This window comes from Entelurus aequoreus, linkage group LG21, assembly GCF_033978785.1.
Source record: "Entelurus aequoreus isolate RoL-2023_Sb linkage group LG21, RoL_Eaeq_v1.1, whole genome shotgun sequence".
Lineage (NCBI taxonomy): Eukaryota > Metazoa > Chordata > Actinopteri > Syngnathiformes > Syngnathidae > Entelurus > Entelurus aequoreus.
The window spans coordinates 40113537-40138008 of NC_084751.1; the positions used below are offsets into that span (position 1 = coordinate 40113537).

At 39.8% G+C, this 24472-nt stretch overlaps 1 protein-coding gene across 3 annotated transcripts in view; it reads left to right on the forward strand.

The window, feature by feature from the left end:
* The window catches only part of phf24 (PHD finger protein 24), a 106783-nt gene that overhangs the window by 32430 nt on the left and 49881 nt on the right, over positions 1-24472 (forward strand). For all 3 annotated transcript variants that reach the window (XM_062032137.1, XM_062032138.1, XM_062032139.1), the window contains one exon: positions 14870-15279. In XM_062032137.1, coding sequence (XP_061888121.1) covers positions 14872-15279 — 408 coding nt within the window. In that variant the 5' untranslated portion in view covers positions 14870-14871. Of the gene's footprint in view, positions 1-14869; positions 15280-24472 lie in introns of those variants that run through there.

Below are 24472 nucleotides of genomic sequence, written 5' to 3' on the forward strand. Positions count from 1 at the left end.
TCAAATTAGATATTGTCTGCTGTCATCTTAACACAGTCCTTCTCAAATAGTGGGGCGGGCCCTCCTCGGGGGGGGGGGGGGGGGGGGGGGGCACCGTGCGATTGGGGGGGTTGCGGCTGTTATGAAAGAACGTGCTGAAAGAGATATTTCAATACCACTGCATATTATGTACTCGTCAAGGTGATACAACACCATGTATTGATTCATTAACAGCATTAGAAAAACACAAGTATTTCAAGGGTGTTTCATGTAGGCTACTCATGGTTAAGTAGCATCTTATGGATCCTGAAGGGACTTCTCTAATGTGTCATATCTCACGACTGAGTGTTCCTGAGGTCCCACATCTGTAGTGTTATAATTCTCAGCATGTCATGGTCATTTGTTAGTCTCCAGGAGTGCGTCCTAACTGCAAAGACCGACCTCTTTATGGCGTGACTGTCCTTGAGGGTGACCAGCTGTGCGTTCTACATCGTATTGTTGGACTTGACAGCCAGTTGAGGCTGCAGCAAGAGAAGGCGCATGACCTGAGGTCGGAGGAGAAAATAGATGAAGTTTTTGTCATTTTGAAGTTAATTAACCGAAGAGGCAATGGTTTCATGCCTGTCATTTTTAATCATCTTGACTTCGTGGTTCTTAACTGGTTCGGCTACGCCACCCACCATCACCTCGTAATAATCGGAAGCCCATATTGGTCTTCACCTCAAACAGAGTGAAACATTTCAAGAAGTATTTAAAAAAAAAAGATATGATTATTGTTTACAGCTTATAAAAAAAATTCAGTCTCATAAAAATAAAACAAACCCTTGTGTGGTGTTCGGGAGTCTGTGGGACCCGTTTTCATTTTTTATTACAAGAAAAATGATACAATTAATTAATTTTTCAAACTGAGACTCACTGACTTTGGATAATTTTCTGTGAAGAAAATATATCAGAATACATATTTAATGACCACACACCATACACCCCCCCTACACATTTCTATTACATACACTACTGTTCAAAACTTTGGGGTCACATTAAAATGTCCTTATTTTTGAAGGAAAAGCACTGTACTTTTCAATGAAGATAACTTTAAACTAGTCTTAACTTTAAAGAAATACACTCTATACATTGCTAATGTAGTAAATGACTATTCTAGCTGCAAATTTGGTGCAATATCTACATAGGTGTATAGAGGCCCATTTCCAGCAACTATCACTCCAGTGTTCTAATGGTACAATGTGTTTGCTCATTGGCTCAGAAGGCGAATTGATGATTAGAAAACCCTTGTGCAATCATGTTCACACATCTGAAAACAATTTAGCTCGTTACAGAAGCTACAAAACTGACCTTCCTTTGAGCAGATTGAGTTTCTGGAGCATCACATTTGTGGGGTCAATTAAACGCTCAAAATGGCCAGAAAAAGAGAACTTTCATCTGAAACTCGACAGTCTATTCTTGTTCTTAGAAATGAAGGCTATTTCACAAAATTGTTTGGGTGACCCCAAACTTTTGAACGGTAGTGTATAAGATATCCGGGTCCACTGGACCCGGGGCTAATAGAAGTGTGGAAATTGATGTTCTGTGTATCCCCCCCCCCCCACACACACACACACACAGCAGGCCTAGACAGGAGGAGGACAGAGTGTAGGTACACTTAACATCAGAGGGTCAAATGTGCGAGAAAATGAGAGCAGACAATGTTGCAACCTTGTGTGGGAACCGCAGGTGCAGAAACACAAAAGAAGAATCCCTGTGGGATGCAGAAACTGGCAAAGAAATTTTCCGTGCAACGTTCCTATTGTTACTCAGCCAGCGTTTGTGGGTCTGATGGACCCGTTGCATTTTGTGGCTTTTAATGCCTCACAATCAAACACTTTTATGTTAAAATACTGAACAGATGTTTATTGGGATAAGGTAAACATCTGTTCAGTATTTTAACTTAAAGGCCTACTGAAATGAATTTTTTTTTATTTAAACGGGGATAGCAGATCCATTCTATGTGTCATACTTGATCATTTTGCGATATTGCCATATTTTTGCTGAAAGGATTTAGTAGAGAACAACGACAATAAAGTTCACAACTTTTGGTCTCTGATAAAAAAAAGCCTTGCCCCTACCGGAAGTAGCGTGACGTAGTCAGTTGATCATCTCCTCATATTTTCCTATTGTTTTCGATGCAGCTAGAGCGATTCGGACAGCTACGGAGAAACAAAATAAATAAATCCCTGACTGGAAGGATAGACAGAAGATCAACAATACTATTAAACCATGGACATGTAAATACACGGTTAATGCTTTCCAGCCTGGCGAAGCTTAACAATGCTGTTGCTAACGACGCCATTGAAGCTAACTTAGCTAGGGAGCTAACGTGATAGCATCGGGCTCAAATGCAGGTAGAAACAAAATACATAAACCCCTGACTGGAAGGATAGACAGAAAATCAACAATACTATTAAACCATGAACATGTAAATACACGGTTAATGCTTTCCAGCTTGGCGAAGCTTAAAAATGCTGTTGCTAACGACGCCATTGAAGCTAACTTAGTATAATGGGACCTCACAGAGCTATGATAAACACATTAGCGCTCCACCTACGCCAGCCAGCCCTCATCTGCTCATCAACCCCCGTGCTCACCTGCGTTCCAGCGATCGACGGCGCGACGAAGGACTTCACCCGATCATCCGTGCGGTTGGCGGCTAGCGTCGGCTAGCGTCGGCTAGCGCGTCTGCTATCCAAGTAAGTCCTCCTGGTTGTGTTGCTACAGCCAGCCGCTAATACACCGATCCCACCTACAACTTTCTTCTTTGCAGTCTTCATTGTTCTTTGAACAAATTGCAAAAGATTCACCAACACAGATTTCCAGAATACTGTGGAATTATGAGATGAAAACAGAGCTATTTTGTATTGTTTTCAATGGGGTACGATACATCTGTTTTACTGGCTACGTCACGCGCATACGTCATCATCCAAAGGCGTTTTCAACCGGAAGTTTAGCGGGAAATTTAAAATTGCACTTTATAAGTTAACCCGGCCGTATTGGCATGTGTTGCAATGTTAAGATTTCATCATTGATATATAAACTATCAGACTGCGTGGTCGGTAGTAGTGGGTTTCAGTAGGCCTTTAAAAGTGTTTGATTGTGAGGCATTAAAAGCCACAAAATGCAACGGGTACATCAGACCCACAAACGCTGGCTGAGTAACAACAATATGAACATTACACAAGGGTTAAATAACTGGTGTATGCTCTAATCAAAAACTGTACTGCAAAAAAAATTTCTGCACCTTTAATCGATCTCTAAGTCACAATAGAGCTTGGGACATCACGTGACTAGTTTTATGTTATTGCAATGTTGCCAGGAAAAGCAGAAGTGAAGTGAAGTGAATTATATTTATATAGCGCTTTTTTCTAGTGACTCAAAGCGCTTTTACATAGTGAAACCCAATATCTAAGTTACATTTAAACCAGTGTGGGTGGCACTGGGAGCAGGTGGGTAAAGTGTCTTGCCCAAGGACACAACGGCAGTGACTAAGATGGCGGAAGCAGGGATCGAACCTGGAACCCTCAAGTTGCTGGCTGCTCTACAAACCAAGCCACGCCGCCCACACCAACTGAGCCACGCCGCCCATATATTGTAATTGTTGCTCGATGTTTTTACTGTGTATTTTTTAACAGTGTTTATACTGTGTACAAGGTGTATTTGTAATATGTTGTGTAAAGGAAATTTCAAAAAAGATTAACATGACACTTTAAAACGGACACAAAGCACTGGATTTCACTTCAAAATGTATATGATTTAATGGAGCAAAATTATTATCCAAGCTTGTTTGGATTATTCCTGTGTAAGCATGCATCATGTTCTGTACATACATTTACTGATAGTAAGCTAATGTTTGGTAACACTTTTCAAATACCACTCAGTGGCCTAGTGGTTAGACTGTCCGCCCTGAGATCGGTAGGTTTGTGAGTTCAAACCCTGGCAGAGTCATACCAAAGACTATAAAATTGGAACCCATTACATCCCTGCTTGGCACTCAGCATCAAGGGTTGGAATTGGGGGTTAAATCACCAAAAATGATTCCCGGGCGCGGCCACCGCTGCTGCCCACTGCTCCCCTCACCTCCCAGGGGATGGGTCACATGCAGAGGACAAATTTCACCACACATAGTGTGTGTGTGACAATCATTGGTACTTTAACTTTAACTTCACTTCAAGATTCAGAAACCTGATTCATTACTCATCTCATTACAGATGGTGTTGTTAGCAATTTGTCGGCGTACTTTTTGTTGAAAAAAAAATTTGCATGTTTACATTCTTCCCACGCTCAGACAGAAGCTGCTGAAGCGCTACTTTATCCGAGGAGGCACAAATTGGCTGTATGCGGGCTACTCTACACAACTGCTGGCTCTCTGTTGGACTTTAGTTATATGCAAATAATAGGCTATCCATATATACTGTAATCACTTGCTGGTGTCAAAGTTTCATGTGTGATTCATGTTCATGGTTGTGAACACACCATGTTGGCGGAGAATGAGAAAGTGTTGTGTATCTGTGAGCGAAGCACTGAGGCGACTGTGCGTGCACGGGGGAATGCGTGGTGGAATTGGACATGTTGTTAGCATAAGATTGGCAATTAAAGTTCAAAAGAGAACTTTGTGTGACTTCTTCTGGACTATCCATCCATCTTCTTCCGCTTATCCTAGGTTGGGTTGTGGGGGCAGCAGAAACCCAGACTTCCCTCTCCCCAGCCACTTCGTCCAGCTCCTCCCGGGGGATCCCGAGGCGTTCCCTGGCCAGCCGGGAGACATAGTCTTCCCAACGTGTCCTGGGTCTTCCACGTGGCCTCCTACCGGTTGGACGTACCCGTAACACCTCCCTAGGTGTTCGGGTGGCATCCTGACCAGATGCCCAAACCACCTCATCTGGGTCCTCTCGATGTGGAAGAGCAGCGGCTTTACTTTGAGCTCCCCCCGGATGACAGAGATTCTCACCCTATCTCTAAGGGAGAGCCCCGCCACCCGGCGGAGGAAACTCATTTCGGCCGCTTGTACCCGTGATCTTGTCCTTTCGGTCATAACCCAAAGCTCATGACCATAGGTGAAGATGGGAACGTAGATCGAACAGCTGAGCTCCTTCTTCACCACAACGGATCGATATAGCGTCCGCATTACTGAAGACGCCGCACGTCGATCTCAGGAACCACTCTTCCCTCACTCGTGAATAAGGCTGCGAGGTACTTGAACTCTTGGGGAAAGATCTCCTCCCCAACCCGGAGATGGCCCTCCACCCTTTTCCGGGCGAGAACCATGGACTCGGACTTTGAGGTGCTGATTCCCACCCCAGTCGCTTCACACTGGGCTGCGAACCGATCCAGTGAGAGCTGAAGATCCTTGCCAGATGAAGCCATCAGGACCACATCATCTGCAAAAAGCAGAGACCTAATCCTGCAGCCACCAAACCAGATCCCCTCAACGCCCTGACTGCGCCTAGAAATTCTGTCCAACCCTCTCTGGAAACGGGTCCGACTTATTGCCGGCAATGCGGACCAAGCTCTGACACTGATCATACACAATCAGACAGTCCGATACCCCATACTCTCTGAGCACTCCCCACAGGACTTCCTGGGCTACACGGTCAAATGCCTTCTCCAAGTCCACAAAGCACATGTAGACTGGTTGGGCAAACTCCCATGCACCCTCAAGGACCCTGCCGAGAGTATAGAGCTGGTCCACAGTTCCACGACTAGGATATGAACTACATTACATTATATTACTTTAATTATAATAAATAATTTTTAAGTTTAAGGCATTTATTTTATTTTGACGTGGCGCACCGCCACGGTCAATTGCTTAAAGGGGAAACCCTGATGTTGGTTGGTCCGTTTGTTGGCTTGGTGGTTTGTAGGAATATTGGTCGGACAGTTGTTTAGTTCAATCCTTAGCAGAGTTAGTTGTTTGGCTCGCTTGTTTGTTTGTTGGCAGGATAACATGTTGGTCAGTCGGTTGATCGGTTAATCCTTTTGTTTGTCAGCAGGACTATAGGTTGACTCTATTGTGCAGGAAACAACAGATACGACAACACATATTTTTCTTTGGTAGTTTTACCAGCTACCTATGAGTCATCATTGTAGAGTATTTCAAATGAGTGACTTTTTTGTATGAAACCCTAAGGACCGACATCTGTGCACATATATCTTTGATACAGATGAGTGTTGTCTCCAGTACGCATCGTCCTTGAAGCACAGGAGTTCAGGCAGCTTCGGACCAAATATAGGGCCTACAGGCTATTAGAGTAGCTCGGGAGGAAGAGAGCGAGAATGACTCCCATTTCACTCCTGATAGATGAGATACAATTTCATACAGGCACTTACAGGGAGTGAAAATGGATGGGATTGAATTTCAAAGCAAAGAAACATGTCTCCTAACTACATGTAATCAACTTGAATCCACGACGGCGCCTTTTTGTTCAATAAGGGAATTTGTGGTCTCACAAAAGTAGAAATGAGAATACGCGACTGAATAATCCACCTGAATAACATCGGTTTCCATTTGACCGGGTCAGGGTCAACAAGATTTGGACGAAACCTTTTTTTATAATGCGGTTGCAATAGTCACAGTAAGCTCTCCCTAGTAACTAGGGACGGCTGCATGTTGCTCCAATATAATAATCTGATAAAGCTTGCACGGTCTAAATTAATATGCAAATTACCAGCATCAAACAATCTTGGAAAGAATAGAAGCAGCGTATTCAAATGGCACTGGACCCGTACGACATGCACAATCTAATGCGATTTACCCTATTTTTCAGACCTAAGGGCGCACCGGATTAAAAGGCGCACTGCCGATGAGCGGGTCTATATAAAGCGCATTAAAGGCCTACTGAAATGAATTTTTTTTATTCAAACAGGGATAGCAGATCCATTCTATGTGTCATACTTGATCATTTCGCGATATTGCCATATTTTTGCTGAAAGGATTTAGTATAGAACAACGACGATAAAGTTCGCAACTTTTGGTCTCTGATAAAAAAAAAGCCTTGCCCCTACCGGAAGTAGCGTGACGTAGTCAGTTGTTCGCCTCCTCATATTTTCCTATTGTTTTCAACCCAGCTAGAGCGATTCGGACCGAGAAAGCGACGTTTACCCCATTAATTTGAGCAAGGATGAAAGATTCGTGGATGAGGAACGTTAGAGTGACGGACTAGAATGCAGTGCAAGACATATCTTTTTTCGCTCTGACCGTAACTTAGGTACAAGCTGGCTCATTGGATTCCACACTCTCTCCTTTTTCTATTGTGGATCACGGATTTGTATTTTAAACCACCTCGGATACTATATCCTCTTGAAAATGAGAGTCGAGAATGCGAAATGGACATTCACAATGACTTTTATCTCCACGACAATACATCGGCGAAGCACTTTAGCTACTGAGCTAACGTGATAGCATCTGGCTCAAATGCAGATAGAAACAAAATAAATAAATCCCTGACTGGAAGGATAGACCGAAGATCAACAATACTATTAAACCATGGACATGTAACTACACGGTTAATAATTCTCAGCCTGGCAAAGCCTAACAATGCTGTTGCTAACGACGCTGAAGCTAACTTAGCAACTTAGCAACCGGACCTCACAGAGCTATGATAAAAACATTAGCGCTCCACCTACGCCAGCCAGCCCTCATCTGCTCATCAACACCCGTGCTCACCTGCGTTCCAACGATCGACGGAGCGACGAAGGACTTCACCCGATCACAGATGCATTTGGCGGCTAGCGCGTCTGCTATCCAAGTCAAAGTCCTCCTGGTTGTGTTGCTACAGCCAGCCGCTAATACACCGATCCCACCTACAACTTTCTTCTTTGCAGTCTCCATTGTTCATTAAACAAATTGCAAAAGATTCACCAACACAGATGTCCAGAATACTGTGGAATTATGAGATGAAAACAGAGCTTTTTGTATTGTTTTCAATGGGGCACCGATACTTCTGTTTCACTGGCTACGTCACGCGCATACGTCATCATCCAAAGGCGTTTTCAACCGGAAGTTTAGCGGGAAATTTAAAATTGCACTTTATAAGTTAACCCGGCCGTATTGGCATGTGTTGCAATGTTAAGATTTCATCACTGATATATAAACTATCAGACTGCGTGGTCGGTAGTAGTGGCTTTCAGTAGGCCTTTAAAGGGGTCATATTATGATTTTTTTCCTAAATTTAAAACACTTCCTTGTGGTCCACATAACATGTAATGGTGGTTCTTTGGTGAAAATGTTGCATAGATTATGTTTTACAGATCATCTTCAGGTAGCTTTCTGATGCGCCGTTTTGCGGACGGTCTTATTTACGTGGCTCACCTTTGACAGCGTCTTCTCCTCGTCATCTTTGTTGTAGCGGTGTAGCGTGCAAGGACGGGAGTGGAAGAAGTGTCAAAAGATGGACATAACTGTTTTAATGACATTCAGACTTTACTTCAATCAATAACGGAGCAGCATCTCCTCGTTCGTGGCTCCATAATGCAACATCCATCCATCTATTTTCGGAAGGTGGGGTACACCCTGGACAAGTCGTCACCTCATCACAGGGCCAACACAGATAGACTGACAACATTCACACTCACATTCACACACTTGGGCCAATTTAGTGCTGCCAATCAACCTAATGCAACATCAACGTCGGAAATGTGTCCCGTGAAAAACCGTCCGACCGGAACCCTCTAATAACTAAAGTTCCGTGGGTGAATTATGTAAACCCACTTCAGTTTTTAGCGCTTTGATAGCTAGTCTACTGACAGATATAAGTAAGAACTTTACGCTACTTTATATTAGAAATGGTAACAGCGGAAGATGAATGCCACATAAGAAGTTAGAGAAAAAGAGGAAGTTCATGACTACGGTGTTGCCACGGACTGCAAAGGCGGACGCGCGCGCATTTTCAGGACTAATGCAAATCCAAAATACACACCAGCAGGTACCAGAAGGTAAGAAAAGTTGGTTTTGCATAATATTGCGAAACAAAACGCCAGATAATCTGTCTGTTAATAGGTGGCATTTTGTGGTCCTTATACACACACCATACTAATACTCGTATGTTTAATGCGCCGACAATCCATTAAGCGGTGCAGCTTCATAGCTTACCGAAGTCGTACTAAAAACATTTTGACAGATTTCTGAGCGCCGTGTGTAATGTTCGATATTCTCAATGGAACATTTAAAGTTTTGGTGTTGTTTACTGGCATCATATTGCAGTCTAATCGGAGTGTTGCTGGTTACTGGGGTTCAATCCCGACCTTCTACCATCCTAATCACGTCCGTTGTGTCCTTGGGCAAGACACTTCACCCTTGCTCCTGATGGCTGCTGGTTAGCGCCTTGCATGGCAGCTCCCGCCATCAGTGTGTGAATGTGTGTGTGAATGGGTGAATGTGGAAATACTGTCAAAGCGCTTTGAGTACCTTGAAGGTAGAAAAGCGCTATACAAGTATAACCCATTTATCATTTATTTATTTACACATATCTCTTATATATGACTGCCATCTACTGGTGACACTTATCATTACAAATACCAAATAAAATTGCTTTGAGGTCAGTAAGCACAACCAGAATTATGCTGTACATTTGGCGCACCGGGTTGTAAGGGGCACTGTCAATTTTCGAGAAAATGAAAGGATTTTAAGTGCGCCTTATAGTCCGAAAAATAAGATTATTAAAAGACAGTATTGCTCAGATTTGACAATGAAAATGTTGTATTTATGTATTAAATTAACCCACAAAATAATTATTTTAAAACACATCAAACAGGTCTTTACTCGAATCAAGATAAAAAATACACAGTATGGTAGAAATGATTTGAATACAAATCTTAAATTGTGGCGACTGGTGCTGTGTCTTCTGCAAGGTCCGAAAGGTTTCTCACATCTCTCGCTGTATTTACTTTACTGATTAAATAGGTGACTTCATCCAGGAAGTTAATTGCCCAAAACTGACCTACAGGTTAAAGATGGAAGCATTTGGGAAGAAACCCACTCCCTGGCCAATTGGAAATGAGTTTAGGGAGGTAAATCATCACTCGCTATCCCATTAAGGTCCCCTTGACAATTTGCAGGTGCTATTTTGTTGCACCTTTTGGAACCATGTGTAAGATAAAAACAGTTTTGTTTTTTTATTCATCATCACAGAACAGTTACCACCCACCCCACCTGCAAGGACCCCAACGATGGAGATGGAACATTCAGCAACTGCCCTGGTGAATCCTCCCCCTGAGGGAGGAAAAAATAAAATAAAAATAATAATAATAATAATAATAAAATAAAAACAATAATAATACTAATAATAATGATTTAAAAAATAAAATCTAAAAAAATAAAAAATAAAATTATCACAGACACGCTGACACACAAGGTCACTACCCCAGCAGCCGGCCGACTTGCAGCACTGCGGAATACTTTGCAGTGCACCAAGCTGCCACGATAGACGCGGGGACTAGACCCAGCAGGCCCCAACCAAGACGGGCATCCGGAAGGGGTGGACGGTGGGACCCAGACACCCCAGACACGCAGCACGGCTGCAGTAGCCTGAGGCGCCGACACCCGCCGGACAAGCAGGCCCTGGAACTACCCCCAGAAATATATATATATGACACCATTTTCTGTTTTGCTTAACAATTTGGTTCTTAATTGATTCTCATTTAGCAAAAGTGAGAGTAAACAAGTCGATTAGAATCAACTGTGTTCGGTTGAGAAGTAACATAGAGCAGGGTTCCCCAACCTTTTTTCTACCAGGGACCAGTTTAATGTATGCATTACTTTCACGGACCGGCTTTCGATGTGTGGCAGATAAAAACAGCAAAAAAATTAGCCTTTGGCTACAATCTGAAAGTTAAATCTGAGAAAATGCTGTAGTTTATAAATTAACTAGATGAGGCAATTCCTGAAGGAATTGCATGTGAATGATCCAATGCTGACAGAATGAAGTATGAATGTAAGAATAGTTTGAATGTTGGAATATTTGCAATGATGAAGCATTCGAATTTCCAGGTAAAATGGAATTTGGTTTGGAACTTGGGAAATACTTAGTTTGAATGTCCAGGAATTTAGTGGAATATGTTCAAGGTGGAATGGTTTGAATATGTTGAAAAATGTTGGAATTGTGGAAGTGTGGAAAATGGATAAATCATTTGGAATGGGGAAAATGTCTCTAAAAACGGAGAATTCTTGGATATCCGGGAATTTTTTTTTTTACAGTTTTTGAAAGAGAGCCCACAATTCTTGAACAGGCTGAATATTTTGAAGTTGGAACGGTTTGAGTGGGAGTTGTGGAACTTTAAAAATGTCCCCATTCTTTTCAATGGGAATTTCATGGAAATTTGGGGATTTCGGGAAAAGAGGGAATTTTTTGGAAAATGCAAAAAAGTGTGAATGTTCTGAATGAGTTGAAATGATTGGTGTTGGAATTTATGAAATCGGTCGAGAAATGTTGAAGTAGTAACATTTTTAATTGAAAAATGGTATTGAGGAATTCCTGGAATTTCGGGAAAACTGGGAATTTTTTCAGTTCGAAAAAAAAACTTACTTTTTTGTCCTGATTAAGAAGAATGTTTTGACGGTGGAACGGTTGAAATGCGTTGAAAATGTGGAAGGAGTAGTCGCCAGAAAAAAGGGTCAAAAAAGGTTTGAAAAAAATGGAATTCTGGGAATTCCTGGAATTTTTTGGGAACTTAAAAAAATAACAGTTTCAATGTCCATAATAAGTGGAATTTGTTGAAAAATGTGGAAATGGTGGAAGTTTGAAAAATGGCCAATTCATTTTGAATGGGAAAAATGTCCTGGAACACCTGGAATTCTGGGGAATCTGGGAATTTGGGGAATTTGTCAAGGGAAAGCCCGCGATTGGAATGATTTGAATCGGATGTAAAAAGGAGAAGGTAGAGCGCACCAACATCTGGAGAAGAAGAAGAAGAAAAAGTTGAATAAAAAGTCGATTCATTTTGGTGTGGAAAACCACATTCATTGTGTGAATGCGTTGGAGCATTCACACAATGAATGTTGCTGTGCGGCCAGGTAGCAAATGCGTCACGGACCGGTACCGGTCCCCGGACCGGTGGTTGGGGACCACTGACATAGAGTACAAAGTTGGCCCCTGAGGTCAAAAAGGTTAAAAACCCCTGTACTACACTGCAAAAAGTCAGTGTTCAAAAAGAAGAAAACAAATTACAAAAATTAGGGGTACTTTATTTGAACTAAGCAAAATTATCTGCCAATAGAACAAGAAAATGTGGCTTGTCAAGACTTTCCAAAACAAGTAAAATTAGCTAACCTCAATGAACCCAAAAATACCTTAAAATAAGTATATTCACGCTAATAACAACTGTACTACTATATGAGTACGTATTTTCTATTGTTTCATTGAAAATAAAATAGCAAAGTCCATTTGGCTGTCATCTGTTTTTATTTGAGACACAATTGTGTCAAAGATTTTTTTTTTTCATGCTTGAAATAAGAAATTATTACTTTAAAAATGTAGTTTTATACTTGTGAGTGTTGATGACACAGCTTTGCATCAGTTGATATTCTAGTTTCAAGCATATTTTACTCAATATAGGTCATCAAATCTCAGCAACAAGCTGTAATATCTTACCGAGATCATTTAGGACAGGGGTGTCCAAAGTGCGGCCCGGGGGCCATTTGCGGCCCGCAGCTAATTGTTTACCGGCCCGCCACACATTCTGCAAATACTATTGTAAAAATAAAAAAAGAACATTAAAAAAAGTGGAATGAGGTGAAATCTAACGAGAAAAAGTTGCAATGTTGACACAAAAGCTGCCATGCAGGCTGTTTTTTTTTCTTTTGTCTTTCTTCATTTTTCTTTTTTTGCCATTGCTCAAAAAAAAAAAAATAATGACAAAAAATCCATGTTATAATGAATTATTTTCAGGGCTCCAATTACTTCAAATATTTCACTTTAAAATGTTTTATGTGGTAAATATTGCATATATTTTTTAGTAGCCATATAAAAACATCAAAGTTTTCTTTGACAAAAGCGCATAAAACAAACAAAATAATAGTTCCAGCATAAAATCGACAGATATATCTGAAGTTGATCTCGTAACTTAAGTGTTGAAAGTAAAAGAAATACCTAATAAAAATGTATCACTTTATGAGTGGGGCCCCTTTTGGATCCCAAATATATTTAGTGTTTTTTTATTTATCTTCTCACTGTGATTACTCAAAAATATGAAAGAATTAAAATCAATGGTGTCCTGCATTATTGATCTTTTAGGGCTCTAATTACCAAATACTGCATATTTCAGTTTTAGGCAAGGCAAGGCAACTTTATTTGTATAGCGCTTTTCATACACAAGGCAGACTCAAAGTGCTTCACAGACAACAAAGTGAAATGAAAGAAAATAAAAGCAAAATTAAAATGCAGACAATAAAAATAAAAACAGTGCAGACGTTAAAAGTTAAAAGATTAAAAGATTTAGCTGAAAGCTAAGGTGAACAAAAAAGTCTTCAGTCTAGTTTTAAAAGTAGTCAAAGTTGGGGAGAGTCTGACATCTTCAGGAAGTTTATTCCAGCTATTTGTTGCATAGTGACTGAATGATGCGCTCCCTTGATTTGAGTTTACTCTTGGAACCGCTAACAGATTGGTCTCAGAAGATCTTAGTGATCTAGAGGGCTTATATAGTGGGAGCATATCAGTAATATACTTCGGCCCTAGACCATGTAGTGATTTATATGTGAGCAGGAGGATTTTGAAATCAGTTCTCTGATGTACAGGGAGCCAATGTAAGGATTTAAGAATTGGTGTAATGTGCTCACATTTTTTGGTCTTTGTTAGAACTCTAGCAGCAGCGTTCTGAACAAGCTGTAGCTGCCTGACAGTTTTTTTGGGAAGACCTGCAAGGAGACCATTACAATAGTCTAGCCTACTGGTAATAAAGGCATGTACAAGTTTTTCAAAGTCTTGAGCTGACATTTACTATAAAAAAAACTAAGTTGTTTTTGACAGAAAAGCCATAAAACATTTTTTTAAATTTGTATTACTTTATATCAACTTGAAGTTGATATAGAGATTTACTGTAAGCGTTAAATAATAATTTAAAAAAAATAATCTGACTTATTTTTTAACATTTTAATGACTGAGACCCTTTATGATCCCTGGGACCCCTAAAGGTAAAATGAATTAAAAAATGCATATATTTTGTTATGGTTTGAAAATGAAAAATATCAAAATGGCCCCCACATGCTTTAATTTTTCCGTGTGCGGCCCTCAGTGGAAAACGTTTGGACACCCCTGATTTAGGACCAAAACATTAAAACAAGTAAAACACTCTAACATAAAATCTGCTTAGTGAGAAGAATTATCTTATTAGACAGAAAATAAGCAAATATCACCCTTATTTGAGATATTTAATCTTACTTAGATTTCAGTTTTTGCAGTGTAGAGCATATCCATGTGATGTTACTGACTACTAGTGACCAGTTACATAATCTATCTATTTACGTCTCTTTAAAAAAAACACCATAAATTGAACTGTTTATCAATGACGGGCAAAATCAGACAACTATGAAACTCCTCAGTCGAAGACAGCCCTAGAAATGACAGTAACTTCGGCACTGGAATGGATAACATCGAAACACTCAACAACACCCGGTTTTCGATTCCCATCCTCAGACAAGATTGGTACAGCTGCAGGACAATCTTATCTGGCCATTTGCTTTTAACATCAGAAAATGGCTCGCAGTTCCACAGGCACAGTGCTGGAAAGTAAAGATAAAGAAGTATACTTCCATAGTGCGTGGATGACATATAAATGTATGTTTTGATGAGATAAAAGGGTTTGCTAGCCTACTCATAACATGTTGTTACTTCCCTGCTGTGTCTGTGTGCAGTCATGGGTGTGCTCATGTCAAAGAAGCAGCAGGTGGACAAGGTGCAGAAGTGCACTGCCGTGGTCTCGGCCTTCCAGTCCGGCATCAAGGATCGCCCGGCCTTCGTCAAGCCGGCAGACGGAGAAGCAGAGGACGGTAGCGTGCCGGCAAAAACCTCAACCGGTCCTGAGGAGAAAACCGCCGAGGATGGAGAGGGAGGGGAAGCGGAAAGCCCGTCCACCTCCCAGCAGGCTCCTCGGGAGGAGTGCAAGGTCAACCAGGAGGCCTGGTCAAGGTTACGTGACGGAAAAGGTGTGGAGCCGGAAGATCTCGAGAAGAGCCACCAGCTTACACCGCCGGCTTTTGTGCGGCCCAAGAGGGAGGCCGATGACGACCAACCTTCGGAGGTGGACTTGGCAAAGAAAGAACAGGTAACACTTGATGGTCGCGCGTACGTAACAATTAAGAGAAGAGACAAACAAGCAGAATGACTTTAGTTTACACACATAATAATAAGCCCCCCCAGGCGTAGGATTAAAGAGGTATTTGCAAGATGTCAGTCTCCATGGCAACAGCAGCCAATGATCTGGTTTCCTCGACTAAGTTCCAAGCCGTTCAGAGGGGCTAGGGCTTTTTTCTTCCTAAGAGGGAAATACACTTTTTTTTTTAAAATAATGCCTATCATTCACAATCCTTCTGTAAGACAAGAACACATATGTCTTTCTTTTTTTAAATGCATTCTAATTAGAGATGTCCGATAATGGCTTTTTTGCCGATATTGTCCAACTCTTAATTACCGATTCCGATATCAACCGATACCGATATATACAGTCGTGGAATGAACACATTATTATGCCTAATTTTGTTGTGATGCCCCGCTGGATGCATTAAACAATGTAACAAGGTTTTCCAAAATAAATTAACTCAAGTTATGGAAAAAAAAAATGCCAACATGGCACTGCCATATTTTTATTATTGAAGTCACAAAGTGCATTATTTTTTTGAACATGCCTCAAAACAGCAGCTTGGAATTTGGGACATGCTCTCCCTAAAGGGAGCATGAGGAGGTTGAGGTGGGCGGGGTTGAGTTGGGGGGTAGGGGGTAGCGGGGGGTGTATATTGTAGCGTCCCGGAAGAGTTAGTGCTGCAAGGGGTTCTGGGTATTTGTTCTGTTGTGTTTATGTTGTGTTACGGTGCGGATGTTCTCCCGAAATGTGTTTGTCATTCTTGTTTGGTGTGGGTTCACAGTGTGGCGCATATTTGTAACAGTGTTAAAGTTGTTTATACGGTCACCCTCAGTGTGACCTGTATGGCTGTTGACCAAGTATGCTTTGCATTCACTTGTGTGTGTGAAAAGTTGTAGATATTATGTAATTGGGCCGGCACACAGAGGCAGTGCTTTTAAGGTTTATTGGCGCTCTGTACTTCTCCCTACGTCCGTGTACACAGCGGCGTTTTAAAAAGTCATACATTTTACTTTTTTAAACCGATACCGATAATTTTGAAACCGATACCAATAATTTTGAAACCGATATCGATAATTTCCAATATTACATTTTAAAGCATTTATCGTCCGATAATATCGGCAGTCCGATATTATCGGACATCCCTACTCTGTTTGAAAAGTACCGGTTTCCGGGCTTGATGACACATCGTCACGTCATTACATTGCTGGATTTACAAGCAGGAGAGCATGTTCGGCAGCGCACAATCACATAGTACTTACAGGCAGACACAGTGTGTAGACAGAAAAGGGAGAACAAACGCATTTTAGCTTAAAAACTAAAGATAATGGTGAAGTTATAACACTGAAACGCACTCAGGAAGAGGAGCTTTAAGACATGGCTAGCTAGCTAGCGGCGAACATCCATCCGCAGTCGACAGTGTTTTAGCTACTTCTAAATCACTAATCCTCGCCTCCATGACGACTAATAAAGTGAGTTTCTTACAAGTATCATCCCTGCAGAACGAGGAATAGCTAAACATGCTTCACTACACACCGTAGCTCACTGGCGTCACAAATGTAAACAAACACCATGGGTGGATCTACACCTGACATCCACTGTAATGATACCAAGTACAGTAGCGTATCTCGTCGATACTACTATGATTAATTCGATTTTTTTTATTGTCACACAATCTTTTTTCCTTTTTTAAAAATTCATATTATTTTGATTAACTCAGGAAATACATCCCTGGACACATGAGGATTATGAATATGACCAATGTACGATCCTGTAACTACTTGGTATCGGATAAATACCTAAATGTGTGGTATCATCCAAAACTAATGTAAAGTATCCAAACAACAGAAGAATAAGTGATTATTACATTTTAACAGAAGTGTAGATAGAACATGTTGAAACAGAAAATAAGCAGATATTAACAGTAAATGAACAAGTAGATTAATAATCAATTTTTACAGCTTGTCCCTCATACTTTTGACAGAATAGAATGATAAATCACAATGACAATATGTTACTGCATATGTCAGCAGACAAATTAGGAGCCTTTGTCTGTTTACTTACTAATAAAAGACAAGTTGTCTAGTATGTTCACTATTTTATTTAAGGACAAACTTGCAATAAGAAACATATGTTTACTATACCGCAAGATTTTTGGTTAAATTTAAGCCAATAATGCCATCTTTTTGTGGTACCCCTTATTTAGAAAAGTACCGAAAAGTATCAAAATACATTTTAGTACTGGTACCGGTACTAAAATATTGGTATCGGGACAACCCTCGTGCAAGTACGAGATGGCTAACAATGCAGCTAATAAGAGTAATACAAACCCTGTTTCCATATGAGTTGGGAAATTGTGTTAGATGTAAATATAAACGGAATACAATGATTTGCAAAATCAACATAGAAAAAACACAAGATACACTTTCAATCAGTGCATCAACCCAAACAACCTCCCCCCCCCATGCACCCTCATCCACACCCACTCACACAAAAGGGGTTATTTATTTCTGCTACCAATATTCTGGTTCCCACAACATAGACAACACATCTGCAAGGGACACAGTCCCTGAAGCACACATGATTGTATGTGCTGCTGGTCCACTAACATTTTCATTAATTACTATTTTTTTATGTAATTATTTTTATATTGTTTTACTTTCTTTTTTATCCAAGAAAATGTTTTTTATTTATTTATCTTATTTTATTTTATTTTTTAAAAAAGGACCTTATCTTCACCAGACCAGGTTGTCAATGAAATTAGATTTGTTTAAAGGGTTTTTAAAACCAGGTCCAGTCCAGATAATGTCCAAGTCGGACTCAGCAACACACACCTTCATTCATGTACACAGAAAAAATTAGGGAACACAACAGATTGCATATAATTTATAAACAAAATTACATTTTCAAAATAAGCATTTATGTACAGTCCAGATTATGTCAAGGCCACTCAAATTAGGGAACACAACAACAGATAGCATATAATCTATAAACATAATTATACTTTCAAAATAAGCCTTTGAGGACTTTGCATCTTTTTTTTATGTTTTTTTGCATCATTATCGTTTTCAACCACGTAACTTTCTAAAGTTAAAAAATACTGAATAAATGTTTTAAAGAAAGTAATACTAAGTGAATATCTGTTTTTAGCCTTAAAAATAAACCTTTTACCGAGTACTATAATTAAATTGACTAAATCATGATTGTCAATGAACTCTCCTAAAATAACAGAAACCACATAAAGCTTCATAAACACACCAATCCTTAAACACAGTTTTTTTCAACTTCCACCCAAAACGAAGACACAATATGACAATACCAAAACAAACGCAGGGTGGATTCAGACTCCTGACAACAAAATCGGCAATCATCTGACTCTGTCATATTCCATAATTTTAACATTTTCCCCATGGGTAAGAAGTTATAAATAATTTTAATTTCAAAATAACGATTTTGCACATCGATAGTAGTTTTATAGATTAGTTTGAATATGGCATCCCATGGCAACGGGCAGTCAAAAAAGTCCTCCCATTTTCCATTTGTGTTGTATGAGGCAGCCTTCAAAGATTTCTTTAATAAATAAAAATTATCTATTTTTCTATTTATTTTAGTTCCTTTTTGCCAACTAGAATTTCTTATTAGAGGTTTACAAACTAATAATTTAGTAGTTCCATAATTAATTATTTGTTTCCATCTTTTCCGAATTACTCCAGTTAGTTGATTAAATCAAAAGCTTGAGCAAGCATCACCATACATAGCTCTAAATTCATCATACAGTATTTCATAATTTTACCATTCTCATTGATAATATCATTGACAAAAATTATTCCTCTTTCAAACATATTTTTCCAAAAGAAAGGCTTTCCATCTATTACAATATTAGAGTTCATCCATATTATCTGCTGCAAAATATCGTGTCTTTTTTCTGGCACATCAAATTGAAAACACCACCATGAGTGGATTGTTTCCTTTATGAACCCCGCCATGTTTCCCAGCAGACTCTCTACATAAGAAAAATAGAAGGGGATCACTTGTAAAAAAGGATACAATTTCTTTTGATACAGTACATGTTTTTTGTCCAACAGGACACTTGTGTACCACTCAGTGTTTAAATACATCTTTGGAACAATTAATGATTTTAAAGACAGACACATAGCTTCAAGGTTGAGAAGTTTCAGGCCCCCATATTCATACTCATTGTACAAAACCTTTCATTTAATCTTTTCTGGTTTGCCGTCCCAGACAAAATCGAAGACCCTCCGCTCATACTGTAAATCTTAAAAAAAGATTTGTGATGGAGCTGGTAATAAGGCTGCAGCTAACGATTATTTTTCTATCGATTAATCTATAGATTATTTTTTTCGATTAATCGGTTAATCTATAGATTATTTTTTCCGATTAATCTATAGATTATTTTTCCTTTTACCGATTATTTTTTTATTCAAAATGAAGATGAAAAAATAAATGTAGGCCCGTTTTTTCAAAAGGCATGGCTTTTATTTACAAAAAAAAAGAAGTATGGCCACTCAGTCAACATTGACAACAACATGACTAAATATTCTGTAACAATGTAAACATTTAAAACTTTTAACATTTAACAAAATTAAAAGTAGCTTATTTGCTTTTTAATGTGCAAATATAAAAGTCAACATCCAGTGCAAATCTTAATATTCTGCAATAGTATAAGCATTTCAAAAGTAAAAGTATTGCTTTTTTTGCTTTAAAATGTGCAAAAATAAAGATAAACATCCAATACAAAAAAGTGCAAAACGAAATATTCTGTAACAACAGTGTAAACATTTCAACAAAAGTGAAAGTATTGCTTAATTGCTAAAATGTGCAAAAATAAAGATAAACATCCAATACAAAAAAGTGCCAATCTAAATATTCTGGAGCACTGTAAACATTAAGTATTGCTTTTAAAATGTGCAAAATAAACATCCGGTCCAACACAGTACACAATAACCAATTCTACTCATTCCAGTGAGTGACTAACAGTTGTAATGAAGAAAGGTTAGCATGTGTACATGTTTGGTTCTTTTCTTGTTTACAATATTCCCAGCAGCTGAAAATAGGCGCTCAGAAGGGGTCGATGTGGCTAGAACTGAGAGGTAATTAGCCTTCACCTCAAGCCAGGACTGCGAGTGAGCTGAGCTGCAGTTTATATTTCTAGAAGGTCAACGGGCTCATAGTGATGTTACTAGTAGTTGACTGGGAGGTGTTTATTATCATTTGGGGAGAGTCCGCTGCCTGATGCTCACCTGCTAAACACCTATCTGCTCCACGCTGAAGCGCTGACTACATGCGCTCTGAATACGCACTGCTGATTGGCTGATAATGCTTCGTGTGTACCAATCAGATGGTTGTGTGGGTGGGACAATGCTGCGTGTGTACCAATCAGATGATTATGTGGGTGGGATAATGCAGCGTGCTGAGACAGAGACAGAGGAGCGAAGCAGCTTGGTAAGACTTTAGCAGCTATAGTTAGCTTTAGCTTAGAAACTCGTTCGGTACCGAAAGCCCCGTACCGAAACGGTTCAATACAAAACACGTACCGTTACACCCCTAGCAGATACAAATGACACATTCATGTTTTTGTGTAATGATGACAACGTATGCTCGCGCGGACGATTGACTAGTTGATGGTTTTCTTTTCAAATGTTCGTTCATAGCCGTTGTGCTGCTATGATAGGCCATTTCCGCTCGACACAGTGTGCATACAACAACATTATTAGGCCGTTTATTGAAATACTCCCACACTTTTGACCACTTTTGGCATGCTTTTCCCCCCTCGCTCGCACCGCTCGCATCGTCTGCTTTGATCGTCTGCTTTGCGGTCCGCCATGACGGTAGTGTGACGTAAATATGCGACGCGTCGATGCACAAAAACGGCGTCGACGTATTTACGTAACCGATGACGTCGACTATGTCGACGCGTGGTTTCAGCCTTAGCTGGTAATGACAAAAACAAATAAATAAATTGAGGAATAATTAATGAGTTGACAATAGATATTTTACCATACAAGGTTAAGGATTTCCCTTTCCATAATTGCATAATTTTGTCCAGCTTTCTTAGTCGATTATCATAATTTACTGAGCCTAGATCTTCCAGATTCTCTGGGACAACAACACCAAGTATGTTAACTGGTCCATCTGTCCACAAAACAGGCACTTTGCATTCCATTCGAAAAGACGTTCCCTTTAGATTTCCGATCCTTAACATTTTACATTTATCATAATTAAGCTTAAGGCCAGATTGCTGTGAAAATATGTCCAAAAGATTAAAAAGGTTCTGCAAACAATGAGGAAAAATCTTATCTTTGTGAATCAGCCTTTTCTGACATAAACTTCATCAAGAACAAACACAGAACACGCCTCACTGATGCACATCTGCAAGACTCACTCAGAGTTGCAGTGTCAAGTTACACACCAGAGTACAACACACTAGTTAACAACATGCAATGCCAGGCTTCCCACTAACTGACAAAGAAACAGATAACAGATTTGGTGTCCAGTTCAAAGTGTGACATGATTTAAAAATTTGAGAGTTTACTTTTGTATTTTACATGAGTTATTATTTGTACAAACATGGTGCAAAGTAATTCATGATTTGTTAAAAAATGTTAGTGGCTAGGTAGTTAAAATGGGATATTGTGATTTCACAAGACTGTCTTAGAAGTTATCATTTGAAAATGTTCAATTTGAAAAATGTGCACTTAGATAAAATGTAAAAATAAAGTGTTGCATATTGATATTTATCTGTTTCTATATATATTTATTGTGAGAAATCATTATGATGATCAGTGTTTCCACAAAGATAAATATCATTAATTATTAATAATAACATAGAGTTAAAGGTAAATTGAGCAAATTGGCTATTTCTGGCAATTTATTTAAGTGTGTATCAAACTGGTAGCCCTTTGCATTATTCAGTACCCAAGAAGTAGCTCTTGGTTTAAAAAAGGTTGGTGACCCCTGATGTAGAGCTTCAGTCGTTCAACAGTCCGGGGTCTCCGCTGTCGTATTTTACGCTTCATAATGCGCCACACATTTTCGATGGGAGACATGTCTGGACTGCAGGCGGGCCAGGAAAGTACCCGCACTCTTTTTTTACGAAGCCACGCTGTTGTAACACATGCTGAATGTGGCTTGGCATTGTCTTGCTCAAATAAGCAGGGGCGTCCATGAAAAAGACGGCGCTTAGATGGCAGCATATGTTGTTCCAAAACCTGTATGTACCTTTCAGCATTAGTGGTGCCTTCACAGATGTGTAAGTTACCCGTGCCTTGGGCACTAATACACCCCTATACATCACACATGCTGGTTTTTCAACTTTGCGTCGATAACAGTCTGGATGGTTCGTTTCCCTTTTGGTCAGGACGACACGATGTCGAATATTTCCAAAAACAATTTGAAATGTGGACTCGTCAGACCACAGAACACTTTTCCACTTTGCATGAGTCCATCTTAGATGAGCTCGGGCCCAGAGAAGCCGGCGGCGCTTCTGGGTGTTGTTGATAAATGGCTTTCGCTTTGCATAGTAGAGCTTTAACTTGCACTCACAGATGTAGCGACAAACTGTAGTTACTGACAGTGGTTTTCTGAAGTGTTCCTGAGCCCATGTGGTGATATCCTTTAGAGATTGATGTCGGTTTTTGATACAGTGCGGTCTGAGGGATCGAAGGTCACGGTCATTCAATGTTGGTTTCTGGCCATGCCGCTTACGTGGAGTGATTTCTCCAGATTCTCTGAACCTTTTGATGATATTATGGACCGTTGATGTTGAAATCCCTAAATTTCTTGCAATTGCACTTTGAGAAACGTTGTTCTTAAACTGTTTGGCTATTTGCTCACGCAGTTGTGGACAAAGGGGTGTACCTCGCCCTAGAGATGTCCCGATCCAGGTTTTTGCACTTCCGATCCGATACCGATATTGTTTTTGCACTTCCGATCCGATACTGATACTGACCGATACCGATACTGACCGATACTGGCCTTCATGTATTAAAGTTTAAAGTTATTTAGCCTACTTAGTTGTCAGAATCATGTTGAAAAGGGTTTTAGTACTCTTGATAACAACTAGCCAGCTGAATTAGGGGAGTTTGAATAATACACAATGGTTGGTAACAAGAAACTGACCTGTTTATTCAAGGATAAACACAAAATAGACAAAATTATACATGACAAACAGAAATGGCATCATTGAACTAGGGCTGGGCGATATGGCCTTTTTTTAATATTGCGATATTTTAAAGCCATATTGCGATACACGATATATATCTCGATATTTTGCCTTAGCCTTGAATGAACACTTGATGCATATAATCACAGCAGTATGATGATTCTATGTGTTTTGATTGATTGATTGAGACTTTTATTAGTAGGTTGCACAGTGAAGTACATATTCCGTACAATTGACCACTAAATGGTAACACCCGAATAAGTTTTTCAACTTGTTTAAGTCGGGGTCCACTTAAATTGATTCATGATACAGATATATACTATCAGATATATACTATCATCATAATACAGTCATCACACAAGATAATCACATTGAATTATTGACATTATTTATAATCCGGGGTGTGGAGGGGGGCGCCGGATGTAAGAGTCAAAAAGACAGCCAAAAGAGTTTGATATGAGAATAAATCTAAAGTTAAAATATAGGGTAGAAATGCACCCATTTGCAGGAAATGTAGTCTTTATTTTCAAAATTTTCTTTCAAGGCTTGCATGTCTACATTAAAACATTCTTCTTCATACTGCATTAATATATGCTACTTTTAAACTTTCATGCAGAGAAGGAAATCACAACTAAAAAAATCACTAATTTTTTCATACAGTGTTGATGTGGAAATTTTTGCCTCAGCATTTTGATGGTGTGGGCGTGTGGCACCGAATGGAGATAAGCGTCTCGACTGACGTTACAATATTTGAACAATGATGACGAAAACGGTTTTCTCTGTCGTGTCCGTGTGTCGAAAATTGTTATGCGCTTATTTTTTTAATTGATTTTGTGCGTGGCATATAATTGCTATGCGCAGAGGACGCTGGAGCAGTGCGCATTTGCACAGGCGCGCACCTTAGAGGGAACGTTGCTCGCACGGCTGCGCTAGCATCACAGCTAACGTTAGCCATGCTGCTACCTCTCTGCTCGGGGA